Source organism: Dipteris shenzhenensis, chromosome 19 (assembly GCF_047967505.1).
Source record: "Dipteris shenzhenensis isolate YYH24624 ecotype China chromosome 19, Dip_SZ_1.0, whole genome shotgun sequence".
Lineage (NCBI taxonomy): Eukaryota > Viridiplantae > Streptophyta > Polypodiopsida > Gleicheniales > Dipteridaceae > Dipteris > Dipteris shenzhenensis.
In genome coordinates, this window is record NC_141614.1 from 1085096 (window position 1) to 1105569 (window position 20474).

Here is a 20474-nt window from a genome sequence, read left to right on the forward strand (position 1 = left end):
AATATCTTCATTTTCAAACAAATGTTGGTAGATGTTCATATATATATATATATATACTTAAGCATAAATGAATATAATTACTAGCACCTAATTTTCATCTTCAACATAGGTGGTCTTTCATTCGGATCGTTTGGATCCAAGATGGTGGTACATGGTCCAAGTCGCTTCTTGAAACAAACATTTTTTTGAAGATAAGAATGTGGATATAGAGATGCCGGCAGAAGATTGTCAAAGTGACGGATCAAGGAGGATCAAAGCACCATAAGAGAGACATAGGGTAGCAAACACTCAATCTATTGTAATGTGCATAATCAACAATACATGATAGGCTTCTTATATAGAGAGAGCCCTTTGAATAGTCAACACCTGTGGGATCCTCTGATCCACATCTCTCATTGTGGATATCCTTAATCCACATATCCACATCATGTAGTCCACATCCTGGGGTGGCTACTTTAATTCTTTCCTATACCATATATTAGCCTCTAATTATGTGCTCATGGCACCATATTCCAACACCTCCCCTTGGTGCGATGATCCTTTGGCTACTGCAAGGTGGTCAGATGTGAGTTACAAGATCAAATACTCCCCTGGGTGCTTATATGGCTACTCTCAGGTGGTCAGGTTTGATTACAAGCATATAGGCTAAAGGTGGAAAGGCTTTTGCTTCTCCATACACGTTATTCTTATGATTCTTCTCCTGGCTTGATGATGACTCCATGTAGTTGACTTGCTAGTTCTTCAATCTACAATCTTCTTCCTTGTGTCCTAGCTTCTTGTAATGGTGACACTTTGGTTTGTTCTTCAATCTGTAGTCGCTTTGATAGTGACCCATCCTTTCACAATGGTAACACTTCGTTGATGTTTTACTGAACAATGTTTGTTCTTCATTATTGCAGTGAAATAGGGCGCGTCGCTAAAGCGCAGTGTCAATGATTTCTAGAGACTCTATAAGCTACTGATAAGCTGAAAAAAGGCTCGCATGAGACTATGGGCAAAACAACGCAGGAGCCTAGCTCGTTCGTGAAGATCATAGTAGCTGTGGTAATGCTTGCATTCTGTTGGAGCTTCGGCGGGAGCTTATTAGGTCAGGCTTGCGGGTTGTAGCGTTGACTGCCTGCCATTGTAGGAGCGCTCAGCTTGTGGAGGTTGCTTGGAGGTGGGCCGTTTGTTGAGGTAGTCAATCGTGGAAGCCGAGCATAACTTCAGTTGGAGACTTTGTTGCCTAGTCTATTGTGCTTGGTGGCTCATAGGAGAAGCTAAGGCATCCACAAGGAGCTACAGGTTTAATGGAGAAATGGGAGGCTGCTATCGGTTGGAGCTGGCAGATTGTGTCAAGCATGAGGAGCCGTGTGAGGTGACTGCCTTGTTGCTGTTGATGCAGAAGACTCAAGGTAGTGTATTGAGCTGGGCGGTAGCAAGGCGCTACAAATCAAACGGTGTTGAAGGATGCTGTTGAAGCTCTGGGTTGGCGACTTGGAGCTATGATGAAGCCTAATGTTGAGCGTCCTCTTCTTTCATCTCTCTCGGAGAATCCATCACACTGAACCTCTCCATCTTATAGAAGGAGCCCCAATCTCTCTCTCCATAGCTCGGAATGACAAGCTTTCTGAACTGAATTGGAGAGGAAGACTAGCTCTACAAGATGAAACTCTCAAGATAAAGAAGATGCCTCAAATGGAGGGCTTATCACTCATGAAGGGAGTGGGAGTACCATTGGATACCATGTCAAAGTGAGGGATCAAGGAGGATCAAAGCACCATAAGAGAGACATATGGTAGCAAACACTCAATCTATTGTAATGTGAATAATCAACAATACATGATAGGCTTCTTATATAGAGAGAGCGCTTTGAATAGTCAACACCTGTGGGATCCTCTAATCCACATCTCTCCTTGTGGATATCCTTAATCCACATCTCCACATCATGTAGTCCACATCCTAGGGTGGCTACTTTAATCCTTTCCTATACCATACCTTAACCTCTAATTATGTGCTCATGACACCATATTCCAACAAAGATCCAAATAATGATGTTGATGGATCTAGGAAGAGGATGAAGATGACGATATGGGCCATGAAGAAGGTGACAATAACGACATTGTAATGGAGGAAGGTGGAGATCACGACTTTGGGGAAGAAGAGGGAGAACTAGAGGCCGGTGAACTAGAGGATCAAGTATTAGATAGACATACAATAGGGGATGATGATGTAGGTGATCAATTTTATGTAAACCTTGAGATAGACATATTTGGTGCGCAAGACTTGGCTCAAGATGAAGTCGTCAATGTAAATGCTACTGATTCATTGTTTTGACATTAACGAGACTTCCTATGTGTAATTTGACCATCACATTTTTATAGTGACATTTTGTACATTAATTTGTATGTTAAGTTCACTATCAATATATGAGTGTTTTGATCTCAATTTTGGTGTACATACTCTTATATTTTTTATCTTTCAAATGACCAAACTTGTGGTCCAAAATTATTTTGGGACCCTTGGAAATGACGTTATGTAAGAACGTCGATATGCAAGCGTCGGTAAAAGCTCAGTGGAAGGGTTGGTAGTAGTCAATATATATGTCGGTATAGGGGTCGGTATATATCGATATCTATATCGACATACATACCGACTACCATACCGATTGAGATTTTGACATCTACACCGACACTTTCCACGCCTGCCAATCGATCGCCGACGATCTTCGTGCCCACGCCCACAAAGCCTCGGTAGACAGCGTCAAAAAGAGGCCCATGTCTTGTAGTGTAGGGTGGCAAAAGAGCAAAATAAGAAGAGAGAGAGAGTAGACAGAGATGATCAAATTCATCCCAAAATTAAGGGATTGTCCCAAAATTACTAAAATGGTCTTACATGAGCAAATTAAAAACCTATTAAGAACCAAGACTATGGCTAGAAATGCTAAATCATGTTTATGATTGGCTGCAAGAAGAAACAACAACCTCTTCACTCTATGAGATTCTCATCCTCATTTCGATCGAATTAGTCCTAGAAGATCCCTACATGCTCAACCAAATATCCATTGGATTGTATTGGCCAAGGTATGAGCAAGGTGGTACTGGGTGCCGTCATATGCATCTAGATCTCCAAACACACCAGGCAATAATGCTCACTCTATAATCACCCAGCTCTAGTATCCATTGATGCATGTGCAAGTCTATACTAAGAGATAGCAATGGCATGAAGTCGACTCAAAATGTGCATGGAAGTAATAAACCATGGTATCTGAAGAGGAATTTCAACTCTAATAAGTATATTCAACCAACATGATCATAATGGAAAGAGGACAGTGACAATGAGAAATTGTAGAGATGTGACATCACTATTATATTCAAGATCACAAGAAGTCTTACTCTTACAACATACATACTAGGAAAGAGCCTAGTGACCTATGGCAAAATTTCGACTATGAGGTTCACAAATTGGCAATAGAAGCAAACAACAACATTTGGCCACATACATTCAACAATGTAATTCTATTAGATCCATCTGACATAGCAGATGTCATAAATCACAACTATATGGACAACGCTGTGATTGAATCAGCATATCTACCCCGAATCAAAAAAATAAGAGCATTCAAAAGAATAATACGTTCAACTTCTTTACTCATCGAAAAAATTTATCCTCTATAGAAGATCATTATTCTTAAATATGAATGCTCAACAAAGTACATAGGCACATATTTAATGTCATAATATGGAAGAAAAGAAATTACCTTCATAAACTAATCTACCTCTTACTAATAGAGGCGGAGCTTGTACAGGGAAAACCACAATCATGTGAATACTTGTCCAACACCTACTTTGCCTATACAACAATGAGCTTGATGCATACCCTCTCAAGATTGAAATATTGAAAATGGCATTCACTGGGAAGGCTACCTATAGCATCAATGGAACAACGCTTCACTCCACATTAGCTATACTTATAAATTGCAAAATAATACCCCAATTGGCAACTAAGAAGTTAGACAACTTAACAAAACAATACACTAAACTCTGAACAATCATCTTGGATGATGAAATATCTTTAATCGGAAAAAGAATCTTCAAATTTGTTGACAAGCACCTATGTGATATCAAGCACATGCCTAGCCTTCTGTTTGGAGGTGTAGATGTTGTTATAATGGGGGACCTATTCCAATTACCATCTGTATGGGGGACAAATGGGTATTCTTACAAAAGAATCCCCCTAAAGAAAAACTTCTAGAAGGATCATGTCAAATGTTATCAACTATAATTGTCATGCGCCAATATGATCCAACATTCATTGACATTTTGAACAATTTAGAACAAACACACAAGAACAAAAAGACATCGACGCGATTAAGTCCATATGCTACAAACCTAAACCGCATGACTTGACACTACCACATTTGTTTTGCACAAGTAAATTGACTAGTAAGCACAACGAACATGTCTCTCAGAAACAAGTGGTGAAACCTTCATTTTCCATGCCAAAGACCTAAGACATATAAATTTTCCTGAATCATTCTCCTTGTCAAATGACCCTAGCAAGGCTGCTAGACTTCATAAACAAATAAAATTTAAAAAAGAAATGCTCATGGAGTTGCGTGCGTGGAACTACAATACAACTAATGGCCTTGTTAATGGAGTAGTTCCAACATTTAAAGGCACAACAAACTTTGATACAATGACCATCATCTAAATACAAATTTGTAGCAATACAACAGGTCAACAAACAATACAATTATAAAAGGAACACATTGAACCATCTTGGACTGCAATATTTCTTGTTACAAAAGAAATACAAATAGGCAACTACATCATTGCGAGAACACAATGCCCAATATAACTAGCAAGTAGCAAGAATAGTCCATTGTGCACAAGGATTAACATTATAAAGTCTATCTTTCGATCCAATTGGCTGACCACGACAAGGAATCATGTACATAGCACTCTCAAGAGTACATAGCAAACTAAATTTATACCTCTTTAACCCGCTAAAATCCAATGATTTTAACGTAGACACTTGTATCAAATGCGAAATGGAGCTTTCTTCAATGCTTACTTAATAGTAGACATGTTATTTAGCTTGCCACTCCCTCCCTTGCCATGTACATGATTCCCTTCGTGGTCAACTTACTAAATAACATTCATACATTAAGTAAGCATTGAAGAAAGCTTTCTTGAAGGATTTCTTTGCCATATCCTTTCATATTATTTGATAGCTTACTTGTTGATAGTTTTCTTGTTTCAATGCTCATGGGCATATAAGACTTATGGAATTGTCTATGTAGCTTTCTAGAATTGTATGAATTGTTTTGATAGCTTCTTTGCTTGAGTCGCATCATTTTGAAAGACGGGAATGTTCAACTCCTTGCTTGCTCAGACACTTCTCAAGAGCTTTATAAGGAACTGCAAAACCATAATACCTGATATGGCCTCTGAGGGTGTTTTGAATGAGATTGTGAACCTCTTTTCTCCAAATCTTGTGACCTCAGCATCTTGGCAATTTAATATACCATGCCTTGAAAATTGGACAAAGACTCACCATTATACAAACTCTAAACACGTGATCATTGGTATCCCATCATCTTGAACTAAATAATGACGACAACCTTCAAGCACTTTGCATTAATGAAACAAGAACTACATACCCTATGATCTACATTAATAGGCAAAAATATTCTACAATAAGAGCCTTCGACAAGATGGGTACCTCACTCTTAGAGCGCGGCCACATGCCACCCCCCAAACCCTCCAAACCTCCCTTGAATTGCTGCTGCACCTCCATTTTTAGATCTCAAGAAAAGCTGCGCTCCTTGCCACATGGATCAACGGGTTTGGGCTGTAGGGCAATGTAGGGCACACTGGCTTAGGCACAAAGGTCCCAATGGAAGGTTTTGAAGGTCCAATAGCGAGGGTATTTGGGCACTGCCAAACCCTCCATCCTCCCACTTTGCAGAGTTCAAGGCATATCATCAATGCGCTAGACAACAGTCTATCTCCGTTTCATTGCTGCAATGACTGTTCAAGAGTTTTTGGGTGGGATGCCTTAAAAAGCATCTTCCTCTGCCAAACCCTCCCAACTCTCCCAAATCGCGTTGCATGTGGCCACGCTCTTATACACAAAAAGATTTTGCCTGACCTCCCAAAATACAATAGCCATAAATGGGCTTGAACTAATCATGCTTGATGTCATTATCTAAGTTGTTGTAGAGCCTTTGAATAGGCAGTCAGATCTCTGGCTAATTGCAGGAGTTTCATTGTTCCATGTTCCATGTGGTCATGCTCGTATTCCCCTAAAAGCATGTCTTCTAAGTTCCAAGGCTCTTGTTTTGGGCAAAATGGTGTTTTTTCTTTTCTCATCTGGTCATCCTCATAAAAAGTGATGTGTCCATGCCTGCCAAGGTCATGCAACTTACTATCTTGATCATGGATGACATTAGACCGATGAGGAAAAGGCCCTACGCCATGAATCCCAAATACACTTTTTGTGATGTGTGTGCAAGTAAACACCATTTTATTAGAGGGCTTCCTTGTGTGGGCTAGGAGGGCTAGCCTAGTCCCACTATCAGCCCAAAAGTGTGTTCCCACCTTTAGCTTAATGCTGAAATGTAGCATTGAGCTGCTAGGAGGGATGTTTGGAGCTATTCTGGTTCAGCCCTCTAGTGTCCAAACACTCTCATTGGCTCACAAGTCCTTCTATCCTCCCTGCCATTTGCTGAAATAGTCTACCGAATCTCTGAGAGGCTTCATAAATGCCATTTTCAACTTAATAAAGCTTTCATGGGGACGTCCGCTCGAATGCTAAGTTCCGCCGAGCATTGCACATCTCAAGTTTCAACAATATGAGCAGCGTGGGGACTCGGGAGGTCCTCTTACGTGTGATGTATACTCTAAGTTAGTATGTCAACCTTGTTTGAAGTTTGGACTAGGTTGTGAGCCACGGGAGTTGATAGTAGCAGCAGATGATGGGCGGCCAGTTAATGGAATTGATGCGCCTTAAATACGCTCAGCTTATTGGCTAGCACATATAATAATACCATACGAGGACAACCTCGTGGCACCTACTATAATACGTATGAATGTTCTAGTTACACCCTCCCCTCTCGACTTTCCTCTCCTCCTACCATCCCATCCCTTCCCGACTCTCTCCAGGTTCAGCACGTTGCACATGTCCGCTTCCCACAGGGCCACGCGCTCATCACACTCCGTTTCGGTAGCGCGTGGGCGAGAGCACGTCGTTAGACACCACGCTACAGAGTGGGAGTGTACGGGAGTGCACGTATCTGTAGTGTGAGAGAGAGAGCGCGCGCGCGCGAGAGGGACAGGCAGGGCTTGCGCGTTAGTCAAGTTGGGCCTCCAGCTTTGAGAACAAGGGGCGAATGGGGCTCGCAGCGTTGTTGGTGCCTCCGAAAGTTGAGAGGCTTGAAAGGCCCAGAGACGGAGAGCTGCAGCGTGCGAGCAGGATGATGAAATAGTGGTAGGCTAGCAAAAAAGTACTGCAGTCGTCAATGCAGCAGCAGCACAGGCGAGGCTGCAGTCTGAGCATCTCCTCCATGAGAGACACGAGAGACAGGGACGATGATTTGTTCCTATTCCACGACCTGCAGAAACGAGAGCGGGAGTGTAACAACTTGACACACTCGCTTGTCGAAGAAGAAAGACAAGTACAAGGAAGAGGAGGAGGAGAAACGTGTGCAGATTCATCCTTGTACCCCATTCTCAATTGCACTCCCGCCAGGAAGAAAGCTGTGGAAGATATCTTCAACTCGGATTGGGACAGAAACGATTATGAGTGGTGAAAAGTCCTCTTTCTTGCTATCAAATCTTGATTCAATCGAAAATGCGGGAGATTTTTCCGGATGTTGCTTGCACCGGTTTCCGATGTTGCGTTGCATTTCACCGATTGTGAAGTGTTTGCACCATGTTTGCAGGCTCTTGACACCCCCGGACACGCCTCCCATTCCCATTCTGGATCCGCATCCTCCCAGACCTGGATTCTCGCTCGATGTTGCGCCCTCCCTTCGATCGCTAGCCCCTTCCAATGCATCCAGGGTGAGTGCACGCCGACCTTTTTGATTTACGCTCTCGAAACTCCCTCTCTAGTTTTCGCAGTTCCAACCTTTGTTCTGCGTGTGATCAATGGTTTTGTTGTTCAACTACAAGCAAAATCATCCATGTCGTGGCTGTCTATAGATGGGAAGCTCAAAGTCAGATCAGCCTCATTCCACATTACAACCATCCATAAGAGTTCTTTGCAGGAACCTGCTCTTGCAATCCTCTGCAAGTCCCTCCGTTTCAAACTCGTCCAAACCAACTTCCAAAGCATCTCTGCATTTGAAATCTACTTCAGTGGCTCGGCCTGCCGCCTTGGCTTCAGATGAAGCTGCACGACCATGGACGCAAAGCTCAAATTCTGTGATAACACGCTCTGGTCCGGTAGCATCACCACGACATTCCACGTCGAGCTCAGATGGCGGTTTGCGCTTGTCATCTTCTTCTAGGAGGGTTTCCAACCCTTCCTCCAACCATTCCATAAGCTTGTCTAGACCATCAACACCCATCAGAAAGCCTTCTACTCCAAGTCTTCACCGAAGTAACCACCCCACTACATTGGCGAGGTCATCTTCCTTGGGTACACCATGCAAAAGTGCTGTTTCTTCCCGCGCAACTTCGCCCACCCCTGGAAGTCGAGCTCGGCAGCCTGCAGCTATGACTGGATTCTCCCAGGAGCTACCGCCCAACCTCAGGACAGGAATTTCACAAAATGTCCTCTCTAATTCGAGGAGCTCATCTGTAGGATCTAACATGGGAGGAACACCTGCAGACAGACCTATAAAGGCCAAAGCACCTGATGCAGGTATAAGGAACGGAACACTTTCGAGCTCATCTCTTGTAACAAGAGATCGTCTTTCCTGTGATTCTCAAAACTGTGATAAAACCGTCCATCAGAACGGTAAGGTGGTCAAAAGTACAGGCGGGACGCTAGCCATGGTAGATAAAAGGAAGCCTGGACTCTCCACACACGAGGAACAACGTCATGCGGGGGGTTCTCATGCAAAGAAGCCCTTGAAACCGACTCCAACATTACGAGATATAAAGTCCAGTATTTCATCAGTACGGGAATCATCGGGATTTCGTAGGAACCTATCTAAAAAGTCATTTGATATGGGACTGACACAAACGGTATGCTGGTTCTCTCCATTTTCTGCTGATGTTTTTATTTAAAGGCCTCTGATTCATTGTGTAGCTATCCTCATCAACAGTCCCCCTTTTACGTTCTTAAATTGCTTTCACCAATCTCTCTTGTATGTCTAGGACATCCGACAAAACACAGCAAGTAGTTTTCGTTCCTTCATGGCCAAGGCCCCCACGTCATCGCTCTATAGTGTTAGATCTGGCAAAGGACAAGGTCCTTCCACTTTTTCTACAGGAGATTCTCCAATGACTGCTAGCAGCAACGACGCAAGCTCAGAACGAAGCGTGAACATTTTTCCTGACCCAGAAGGCAGCGAACTCGGTGATGAAGTCGTCAGTGAAAAGGGTAGCAAAGCATCTGCTGCAATAAAGCCTGACTCTGCATTTTCTATTTTCAAAGAAAGGAAACTAAGCAGCTGGCTCTCTAGTCCTGATTATAATAGGGATGATGCAGTGGAGACGCTGCAGCTTTTTAAAGGGGGGATCGAAAGGTTACTTGGTTCTGAATCTCCTCTCGTCAGTCACCACGAGGGTAGCGATGATTGTGATAGTCTTACATTGGAATAATGCTCAGGGTGGTTGGGTTACAGTTTTCTTCACAGGGCTTCCAATTCGATTGATGCAGAATTGGTTTAGCTAGGATTCACGCGGTGAATAAACAAAGTATTAGAGGCCTTCTCTTGGTAGTTGTATCGATTATTTGAGTGTGAACTCCGGTTCAATTGAACAATTGCCCATTTTGGTTGAAATTTGCTGAGCTCATTATTTTAAGGCATTTTTCTTGTTGTTAAAGACGATTTTGAACGGAGAAGATCAAGGATACTATTTCTAAGAGTAGTCCTTCTCATGGCCTAGGATTAATCGTCTATCATTGTTAAAAAAAGCATTGTCGTGTATGTACCTACGAAGCTGTAACGAAACCAAGCAAGAGTTGGGGCTTTGTTAGCACTGCTCCTTATGGGCTTATGTCATGGAGGGGAAAAAGGGGGGAAATAATGATGGCTATTTTGGATGCTTTTCCCTTGGAAGAGCCTAATTTCGATGTTTTTCCTTTGATGCATGACATAATGATCCGAGGGAAAATGAGACATGCTATAAAGAAAATGTCACATGAATGGTTCTTAAGAGTTTGGGAAATAGCACCTTGAGGTCTAGAGCATGGAGTGTTATTTCCCTTGGTCCCATCCTATTTCCCACCTATTTTTCTTATATTTCCCATGGTGCATTTGCATAGCATAACAAAAATAGCTAGTTCTTACGTATTTCCCTTCCATGACATAAGGCCCTTAAAAGCGGCGAGCTATAGGATTATTTTAGTTTTCCTTGGAATTTGGGTTGGACAATTGACAGCCATGGAATTGGTTTCACTGGTATCCATGAGCCTTCCTCGAGTTATACTTCTCTTGGTCGACTTGCCTTAGGTTTTTCCTCTGATCTATTTGTTCTTACTCACGATCGCAGATTAGTGTATGGCCATGTCTTGTTTACAAGGCTATTTGACTGTGTTACACATTCTCGCGTCGGAAGCAAAAATTGCAACGACAAACAAAGCCCAAGAAGACGATCGAGGATCTAGCCAGCAAAAAATTCAAAGACGTTCTAGAAAAATGCTTTACTCGAGGTGTGGAGGATATGCAGAAGCTTTTTCAACGATTATTGGTGAGGATGGAGAGGGGCTTTGTGTGGGAAGGGTCAAGTATATCAAGGACGTTCTTGCAAATCATACGTTTGCAACTACACTTTGGTATGAAGTATAATTTGAAAACTTAACAAGGGCATGAAAACACACAAGCATTGTCCAAGGGTAGATTGTCCAACCACTTGCCTTAGTTAGAGAGCTTGTTGTGCTCGTTTTCCAAGGGCATCGTTGCTAGAGCTCTGCTTACATTCGAGCAATGCTAACAAACGCAGCTATGAAGGAGGCACACAAGGCCTACATAAGCTTTCCTATCAACGGTAGCACGACTCTTTTGACTCTTGAGGTTTATGGTTTTTCATAAAATCTCATATGTGATCTTCCTTCCAAGTTTGTGTGTCTTTGTTTCAAGACTAGTATGTAATCGTATGTAGGTTCGTAGTTTGAGAACACAGTAGACCAACGGCCACTGGTCAGGTTCCTAGGTCAGTGCCATTGATCAGGTTGAACATGTAAAAAAATAATGTCCTCTGTGCTCAATAGATAACAGGATCTCGTATGCAAGAGAGAAAAGCAGATAGTATGGAGAATCAAAAATTTGATTACTGTAAAACCGATACAATAGATGGCGTTGCCACCCAGTTGTGTGCTCCTATGTGAGAAGCTTTGATGGCATGCTAGAAACAGTAGAGGATGAAGGCTGGATGCTAAGGAATCAGGGTTGATGTAGCCAGTGATGATAATGGGCTTCACGGGCTTGCTCTTATATAGCCACCAGTCGTAGTGAGTTAGACCCAATTGGGAGACCGACCCAATCAGCCCAAAACGATCGACTGGAGGTCTGTCCCAAAATAGGCCACTGACCACACGTTAGAACTGTGGTGGAGAATAGAGCAACTAACCTACGGTTGCTGTTCGGTCTAGAGCCATCTGGGATCATCTGGGACTCCCAACGGGCCCCGCAGTTCGAGAGTGGGTTGCCTCGAGAAATGTTCCGTCTACCCTCAGTGCGGTCAGTCATGGGATGCCTTCTCGCACTTGCATGTAGCCTAGTTGGCAGTGTGCTAACTCTATCTGAAGCCGTCCAGCCATCAGGCCACACATGGTCCCTATCTGGTGTCCAAACGAGGACCTACCGGATAACCGAGCTACTCAAATGCCTTCTCCTCATATGGGGGGCTTACAAGTAGAGTTAGCTGGTTCTCGTGTAGTTACACGAGAGTGGAGCATTGATATCTAACAGAACATTGACTACAACTAATTGAGCGCCATATGAGAGAAAGACGGTAAACTTCGTAGATAGAGAGCAAGGCCCAAGTTGTACAAATATCACACCAATTGAAATAGAACATGTGATATTAGGAAACTCATTTTGGGGCCTCAAAGAAATTCATTGTTTATCTATTTTTGTTGCACTCAAAGTATGGGAAATGCCATAAAATACGAATACTCACTGTAAAAATGTTAGTCTAGTACTCATGCTTCACATTAAATGCATATATAAGATCTTTGATTTTTTGTGCGGAATTCGGTAATTTTGACATGGTCAACGTGTTCAAAGTGGGCCAAAACCTCAAAATCGACTTTGGAGACATCAGAAACCGATGCTCGGAGACTCGATTTGCACTAAAACATGATTTGGCCAATTGGGCAAATCGTGTTTTATTGCAAATCACCAATTCCATGCATTTTTGATGTTTTTCGGACCCAATGCCAACTGGCCAATTTGTGTTTTAGTGCAAATCACCCATTTCGAGCATTTTTGCTCTTTTTCGAGCCTTCGGGCATAAGTTTTTGGTGTCTTCAAGGTCGATTTGAGGGTTTTGGTCCGCTCTGGACGCATTGGCAGTGTTAGAATCATCAAATTTTGCACATAAACTCATCTTTTGAAGATCACATGCACAATAAAAGAAAAAGATTCTGAATATGACTTATTTTATATTTTTACATGGTTTTTGGTATTTTTTCAATGTTACATTGGTCCTCGTCTGATTGGTCGAGAGCCTATTTTTTAAAACCCTAAAAGGTCCTAAAATGAGCTTCTTTTTTTTCCTAATGATTGCAAAGGTGCTCTCTCATCTTTATAGAAAGACAAGAGCCAAAGAGAATGTGATTTTTGTTAAAACCCATATCTCCATGGATTAGACCAAATTTTTTCATCATCGATGTCAAGCTTCCTTATCGAGCCTCTTTTTGTTGACTTTGTCCGTGCATGTCCATGCAAGCTCTGAGGCGAACAACATTAAAAAGAAACTCGGGCATTAAATATGTTAGCCATCGCAATATTGAATGTGTCCAGTAAGGCGTGTTAAGGGCTTGTATCCGATCCATTTAACAACACTCCTAGCTTAGTTTTTTGGCGATGGACAAAAGAAAGGTGGTCTCCTAATATATCGTATTGCTCTAGGACTATCAACTTAATTCCCAATCTGTGAGCCAAATCAAATACCCACGATTAAGATTTGCAAAAGAAGTTGAAGACAATTCTTAAGAAAGGGCACTTAGCGCAAGTAATAGATCGGATCATCTGCATCAACATTAATAACTTCTATACGCGGACTACTAGACTAGATTGTAAGAGGCTAGCTTTGTTGTGACATGCAATCATGGGGCCTGCGACACACGAACAATTCAGTCATATTGTCAGATGCTTCTGTCGAGCTTCCAGAAAATATGCAAACCTCACGTTCGACAATGTGCTTGTACTCAATATCCTTGAAAATTTCTCAATAACTTGTCCATGCACAGCTAATACTTTTAGAATGCTTCAATTTAGTGCCATGACAAAAGGTGCACATCCTCTACAGCCTTAGGTTGCAATGTGCATACTAACTCACTTTGTGCACTCTGTGGACTCAGTATCAAGGACCATGTCCTCTAAAATTGTGATAGGAATTTGAGCCAACCAAAAAAGAGAAAACAATGAACCCTTTGGTGCTAGCGTGCAAAGGGCACAAAGGATTGGACAGAAGAATGGAAGCATATCCAAAACCAATGTTGATAAGCATTCCAAGAAGCATAATTTGCAACTTCTTCGACATCGAGGCCTACACAATCCTTCTCAACACAAAGCTAGAATTTTCTCTTGCAAAGCTAGTTGAAGTAGAGTTGGCTTGGTCGCTTGAAATTTGTGGTGCCAGAGAGGATGAATGCGGTGGAGTGATGGGAGAGGATGAATGTTGGAGATCTATCTCACCCGAGCAGGTGGGCATGCGTGCCACAAAATTGCCAAAAGAGTGAAGAGGGCTCACCTTGGAATTGAATCAAAACCCATGCCTTGGGTACACATGTCTCACAATCTGAATTAAAGGGCAAAGCAGATCGTTGCTATAGCTCTGTCCCTAACGGGACAATGCTACAAAACTTCAAAGCTTCTTGTCTTGAAAGCATTGCAACGACTTGATGTTCATTCCAAGCTTGCCATCATTCAATATGTCCACCCTTCTATTCATTATCGATTATAGACAAAGGAACAGTGTTGCAATGCATAAAACGTGGCAGCCCAACTTACTTTATCATAATGAACTATAGTAAATTCAAACCCAATTCCATGATGTATATGATGAACATCTACTATCATAAATTGAAACTCAGCATGAAAATCAACATTACAAACCTTGATCCCAATGAGGAAGAATTTGAATAAGGATAAATCCTTGCTAGAACATTTATTTAGTGATTGCATGGGCTAATTCCATGGGTATTTTGTGGGCAAATCTTGGACAGCATTAGGGTCAAACTTTGAGGCAACATTTGCTATTGTATATCAAGTATTTTCTCATTTATAAAGGATTCTAGATTTGTAGCATATTTTTCCCCTCTCCTCGATTTGGTACTAATCAAGTATTTTCTCAATTATAAAGGATTCTAGTTTTGTAGCATATTTTTCCCCTCTTGATGATTTGGTACTATTTTGGATATTCTATGATTTAGTTATAGCTTTTGAATTTGGGAAGGTACCTTCCACTTTTTAGAACTAAGTAGCTTGAAACAGAGCCACCTTTTTCCCTTCAGAGATGATGTTTTTTTTAAAGGAGGACATTTTTACTACTCAATAGAAAGCACATCTCTATCGAAATCAAAATTCATCTCGACGTGTTCACAATAGACCAATGGGTATATTTGCAAATTCCAACATATGGAGGACTAGAGAGAGCACAAACTCTCACCTAAGTATTGTGGACCATTTCATACAATCCAAAATATTAATGAAGTGGCCTATGAACTAGAACCTGAGCTCCACCACCATAAGGAGTCAATATATATCCTATGTTTCTTGTCAATGGAGTAAAAGGCCTTGGAGGAAGTGGCAATCTTGTTTTAATTAAAGAGTTTTCTTGATTGGAGGACTTGTCGATGTATGTTCCACATGAGCCAAAAGAAATTCTCAAAATTATAAGGAAAGGCATCTTAGGACATGAGTGTCCTTGAGTTTTTTATAAAGAGGAAAGAGAAGTCGGAGGATGATAGCACTTGGGAACGTCTTGAATCCTTGAAAATGCATTTTCTTGTTTTTCTCACTCAAAATATTTTTAGTTAGACACTGTAATTAGAGGATTGAGGTATATTATATGCTATATATGGCAAGTGTATAGGTGAGAGGCTAGGGCCTAAGTAAGTAGGAAATATGCTCATAGTTGGTGTTCTTGACTGAGAAGCTTTCCAAGGGAGACTCTAACCTAGAGTAGGCTACAAATTTTTTGGGCTAACACATGGACTAACAGCTATCCTTGGTGTGAGTCTTGGAGACTAGTGCCCCAGACAAGCTAGTGCTCATATGCCTCTAGCTTGGAGGGTGGCTTGAAGCATAGAGCATATATCCCTGATGTTCTTTTTTTTGGAGCAAAACAATATTGCTACTTTATATTAATATCAAAAGATCTTTACAATGATAGTTCCATTCTAGAAAAAGGGTTAATTGCTTGTAGAGGAAGATGAGAAAAAGTTGCTTAAGGTATTACATCATCATAATTTATGTAGCATTGAGAATAAGAAATAGCAGTAGCAAGGGGTTCATTACTAAGAAGGATCATCCATGATCCCACTTTAAGAGGGGTCTTCACATCCAAAGAGCAAATTTAGTCCCTATTCATCACTTGTAAAAGCTAGGGTAGGAGTGGAAATAGTAGGCTCCCCCTTAGACTTGTACCTTCATACTCAAAGGCATATGCATCCACCTCACTTTGAAGTTGTCATGAACTTCATTGCAATTACAAATTCGACATCAAGTCTTTTTTGTTCCTATCCAATCAAACAGAGAAAACTTGATTGAACTGCAAATTATGTTTGGTACCCCCGATGTTCTACTAACTATTGTATGATGGAATTGTTTTGTCACTTTTCCTCTCATCTCCAAGTTTGAGGGTGTTGGCCACCTATAGTAATGTTGTTTTCTTATTTTGGCATAGGTGCACTTAAATGTAGCATATGTCCTTGGGTCATGTGCTAGTGAGAGGTGTAGGCTAAATCTCGAAAAATATTTATGGGTTATGCTTGGGCAAAAAAGAGGTGTTGATGACATTTTGATGGAGATTCTCACCTCCATGAAAGTTCAAGGGTTTAGAAATGGGTTGTAGGGCTTCGAAGGAGGATAGGGTTGTAGAAAGTTCAAGGATTTAGAAAGGGGTTTTAGGGTTTAGAAGGATGATAGGGTTGAGTTATCTAACTAGGAATTCAAGTTTGAGAACATGTTGTAGGGTCTAGGAGGGGTTCAAGGTTGGTGGTGTGGAGAACTAGCCTCCTTCATAGATTCATAAGGCTAAGGGTTGACAAGTAGTGAACAAAGTTGAGGAGGAGGGAGGAGGAAGGAGGGAGGAAGAAAGAGGAGGGAGGAGGAGGGTGTTGACAGTTCACGCTCAACATCATGTGATCACATGTGCATAGCACCATCATGTGCTCATATGTGCATAGCACTAACCCAATAGAGTGCTATAAAGGAAAGGGTTAGATCCCCTAACCCTAACCCTAAATGGGTTTGTATATATTCTATTTTTTCAACTAAATCTAGTGTACAGATAGTCATTTGTGGTGTGCTCTCTAGCTGTGCCCTCTCTCCTCATCTCCACTCTTCTCCTCTCCCCTCTTCATATTTTGTCATGGTATCAGAGCATGGTTGTACCTTTTGCTAAGGCGCCATCATTGTGAGAGTGTGAGATTGAGAGATTGAGAGTAATCTTTCATTCCGTTCACTTCCATTGAGTGAAGGATTTCCGTTCATTGAAAGATAGAATCTTCCTTCTCATTGAGAAGAATTTCCATCTATGGAGAGAGATTTCATGAGAGATTTTTGTTACGAGATATATAAATTCATTACGAGTTTCTTCTTGAGTGTTTGTGAGAGATTTTATTCATTCCATTGAGTGAGAGAGTTCATTTGGAGGATAGCATAAGTCCACAGTGCCATCTACACCTTGCTGCTGCTCCTCCAACTCTATTACAAAGGCTATCTACAGCTAGTACACCGATTCCCAACACAAGCTGCTAGCCTCTCCAAAGCCAACCCTTCATGATCAAAGGCCTCTCTACAAGCTGCTCTCTCTAGCAAGCTTCTCCATCGAAAGCCCAAGCTTCAAACCAAAGGCAGTGCTCCATGCTCTAGGCAGCTCCATGCACGCAACTACTAAGGGTTGTCGACTTCTATGACTTGCACAGCCCGACCACCAACAGTTAGCATAGAGCTCAGGATCTCAGCACAACTGAGCGCCCAGCGTCCAATGTGACGCCAACCCACAGACTTCTCGTGCGATAGCACCAGAAGCCTCTCCAGCTAAGCTACTTCTAACACCCCACCGTAAATCTACTCCGATGGCCAAGTGCACAATGGGCTCAACACACAAGCTGAAGCGATGCCATACACAAGCTTTAGCACATGCAACCAACTGCAAATGGTCTTCTTGTAGCCCAAACAACCGGCTCCTATCTCCAAAGGCAAAGCACCACAGTCGCTTCAAACGGCCGACTAGCACCGACAGTACATGCAGTGCTCCAAGCACTCCAGATGATGACTCCAGCTCTATCATAGCGCTAGATGTGCATGGTAGCAAAGCCTTTCCATCACGTAGTTCTAGTAGCCTACCGACAACTTCTACGACTCCCTACTCATGGGTGACCAGATACAACAGGCGACTCCAAACGGCTTCAAAGCTTTTCCAAACGCTCCACAATAGCAAGTCCCATGCTTCAAGACATCCACGACCACGCATTGCTCCATAGTGCTCCTGACCTTCACGACCACGTACTGCTAGCTTCGACTAAGGCTTTAACTAAGCTAGGCTCCAGTGCATACACCAACAGTAGCTCCTGGTGACTCGCGGGTCTTCTCTGCCACACAGAATGGTGCCTTTGAGGCAACCTTCTCCCTGTACCAAGGCTTCTAAGAGCCACGAGCATAGAAGGAATCTACTCGATGGAATCTTGAAGACTCCATCAAAATATTGAAAGATTCTGGCATTTCTAAAAATGACATGTGGCAGATCACTCTGCCACGTCATTCAACTTCAAGTGATCAAACTTCAGATACGTGGCACGATTACCATGTCAATCTTATCCCTCCACATCAATAGTCCCATGAGGCTACCACATCATCACAAAATCTTATCTGCCACATCATTGTCATGTCAATAGTCCAGTTACATGCCACATCAGTAGTGACACATCACCTGCTACATCACCCTTGCCAACTCAATAGTGACACATCGCCCTTGCCACATCAACATATGCCACATCATCTACCACATCACTTGTGCCATGTCGTCATTGCCACATGGCAATTTGACCCCTTGTTGACATCATGGGACCATGGTTAGGTGAACCTGATCTTGGGTTAGGTTAATCAGTGCCACATCAGTAGCATAGTCATCACTGCTGCAGGCACTTCATGTGACCACACCTACCACCTCATCACTACTTCACAAGCACGCCTCTTGCTAGACAGAGTGCCACATCATCACTGCATGTGACCCATAGTGACACATCATCATTGAGCACCATTTGCAGTCCTTTTGCCCCTCCATCTAAATCAAGTCCTATCTCTTCATCCAAGAAGAATTTGAGGGTGCCCCAAAAAGGAAAGTCGCTCGATTTTTCATGCTCTATGCGCTTGTCACATCACACACACATTTTGGTGCAAGTTACACTCACATTTGAGCCTCGTCCAACAAAACCACTTCCTACATGCACATCAGTCTCTACATCGACGCATTTGACCTATCACTTAAAAAGAACAAAAGAAAATGAATTATTTGCTGTTCTTTCTTTGATTAATAGTTGGTATAGATCTAGATCAGCGTAGACTAGATTGCCATAGAGGGGATGCTTTGAATTTCCCAAAGTTGTCAATATAAGCCATGCCCAAAATTCTCGACTAGTACCTACTCTGAGTTAGTCCATACACTCACATACGGTTTCACATCATCACATTACCTGAAGCCTTATGTTCATCAGTTCACTGAGCAGACTTCAGAGTTGTTCAAAGGCATTGCCGATTGTTCAGTGGGCAGATAGTATTTGATTTCACACACACATGCCACCATTCTAAAGCCTATATGGCAATTTCATGGCATTGTGTACATCATTTCAGCCTTGTAAAGCCTCTTGGCTATTCCCGACATCATTTGCCACAAGCCTTGTAACATAGATTGGATTTTATACATTGTAGTTCTATCTTCGACAGTTCAGATATTTCACTTGCCACAGTTAGTGTTTTGTAGTTGATTCATACAGTGATTTTTACGACACTTTGAGTATATTCCTTGCACCATGTCTACGACTAGCAACCTCAATCTGGAGGCATCTGCTAAGCTAGACAACTCTAATTACGGTACATGGAAATACCGAGTGGAGACCATTCTTGTACTTCAAGACAAATGGGAGTATGTTGATGGGTCTACACCTAGACCATTGGATGATCCAGCCAGTAGTAGCTCTAGTCCATCTATTATCACAGCACCAGCACGAAATCTATAGCTACACAAACAGTTTTCACACCAGTAGCAGATCTTGCCATTGCCTGCGCTCAGGCAGAGTGGGATAAGAAAGACAAGTACGCCTATCATTTGATTAAGAAGAATGTGCAAGACGTCCTGTTGGGATAGCTCAACATGGCCAAGACATTGAAAGAATCATGGGATATGTTCGCAACTCTCTATGAGTCCAAGAACACATCCAGGATTCTCACACTGAGAAGCCAGATTAACTAGAGTTTTTGTAATAGTAGTTGTGAAATCGGTCATGCTTATATACTTTGGATAAAAGACTACAACAATCAACTTGCAACAGCAGGAGAGACTATGGACCCCACAAAAATGGTTCAAGTAATCCTGAATGGACTAGTAGAGGAATACGAGAATCTTGTCCAAAGTATTGCCATCCAATGGCAAATTCCGACACTGGAAGAACTTTAGTTAGTCCTACTTGGTGAAGAACTGAGGACTCAGGCCATATAAGCATGAAAAGGTAATTCTAATGATCAGGCATTCACAGCTTCAGACAGAAGCAGAGGTAGAGACAGATCATTCCAACAAAGTGGTAATCATCAACAACAACAAGGTCAGCATCAGCAAAGTCAGCATCCTCAGCAACATTAGAATCAACAAAGAGGAAATCATTCCAACCGAGGAAGACTCCAAGGATGAGGGAATGCATCCACC

At 42.1% G+C, this 20474-nt stretch overlaps 1 protein-coding gene across 1 annotated transcript; it reads left to right on the forward strand.

Annotated features, from left to right (window-relative positions):
* Positions 1–7120: 7120 nt before the first annotated feature.
* Positions 7121–9854, forward strand: LOC147889894 (uncharacterized). The gene is made up of 4 exons (XM_087390971.1): positions 7121–7791; positions 7928–8048; positions 8190–9179; positions 9312–9854. Exons 1-4 carry the CDS (start codon positions 7505–7507, stop codon positions 9756–9758), a joined length of 1845 nt encoding a protein of 614 aa, XP_087247097.1. The 5' UTR covers positions 7121–7504; the 3' UTR covers positions 9759–9854.
* Positions 9855–20474: the final 10620 nt, after the last annotated feature.

What these genes read in the sequence shown, in the direction of transcription:
- LOC147889894 (XM_087390971.1), top strand. Translation starts at nt 7,505, where the DNA reads ATGCAGCAGCAGCACAGGCGAGGCTGCAGTCTGAGCATCTCCTCCATG. An exon ending in GACAGAAACGATTATGAGTG is followed by an intron (nt 7,792 to 7,927) that starts GTGAAAAGTCCT and finishes CCATGTTTGCAG; the next exon opens with GCTCTTGACACCCCCGGACA. An exon ending in ATATGGGACTGACACAAACG is followed by an intron (nt 9,180 to 9,311) that starts GTATGCTGGTTC and finishes TTGTATGTCTAG; the next exon opens with GACATCCGACAAAACACAGC.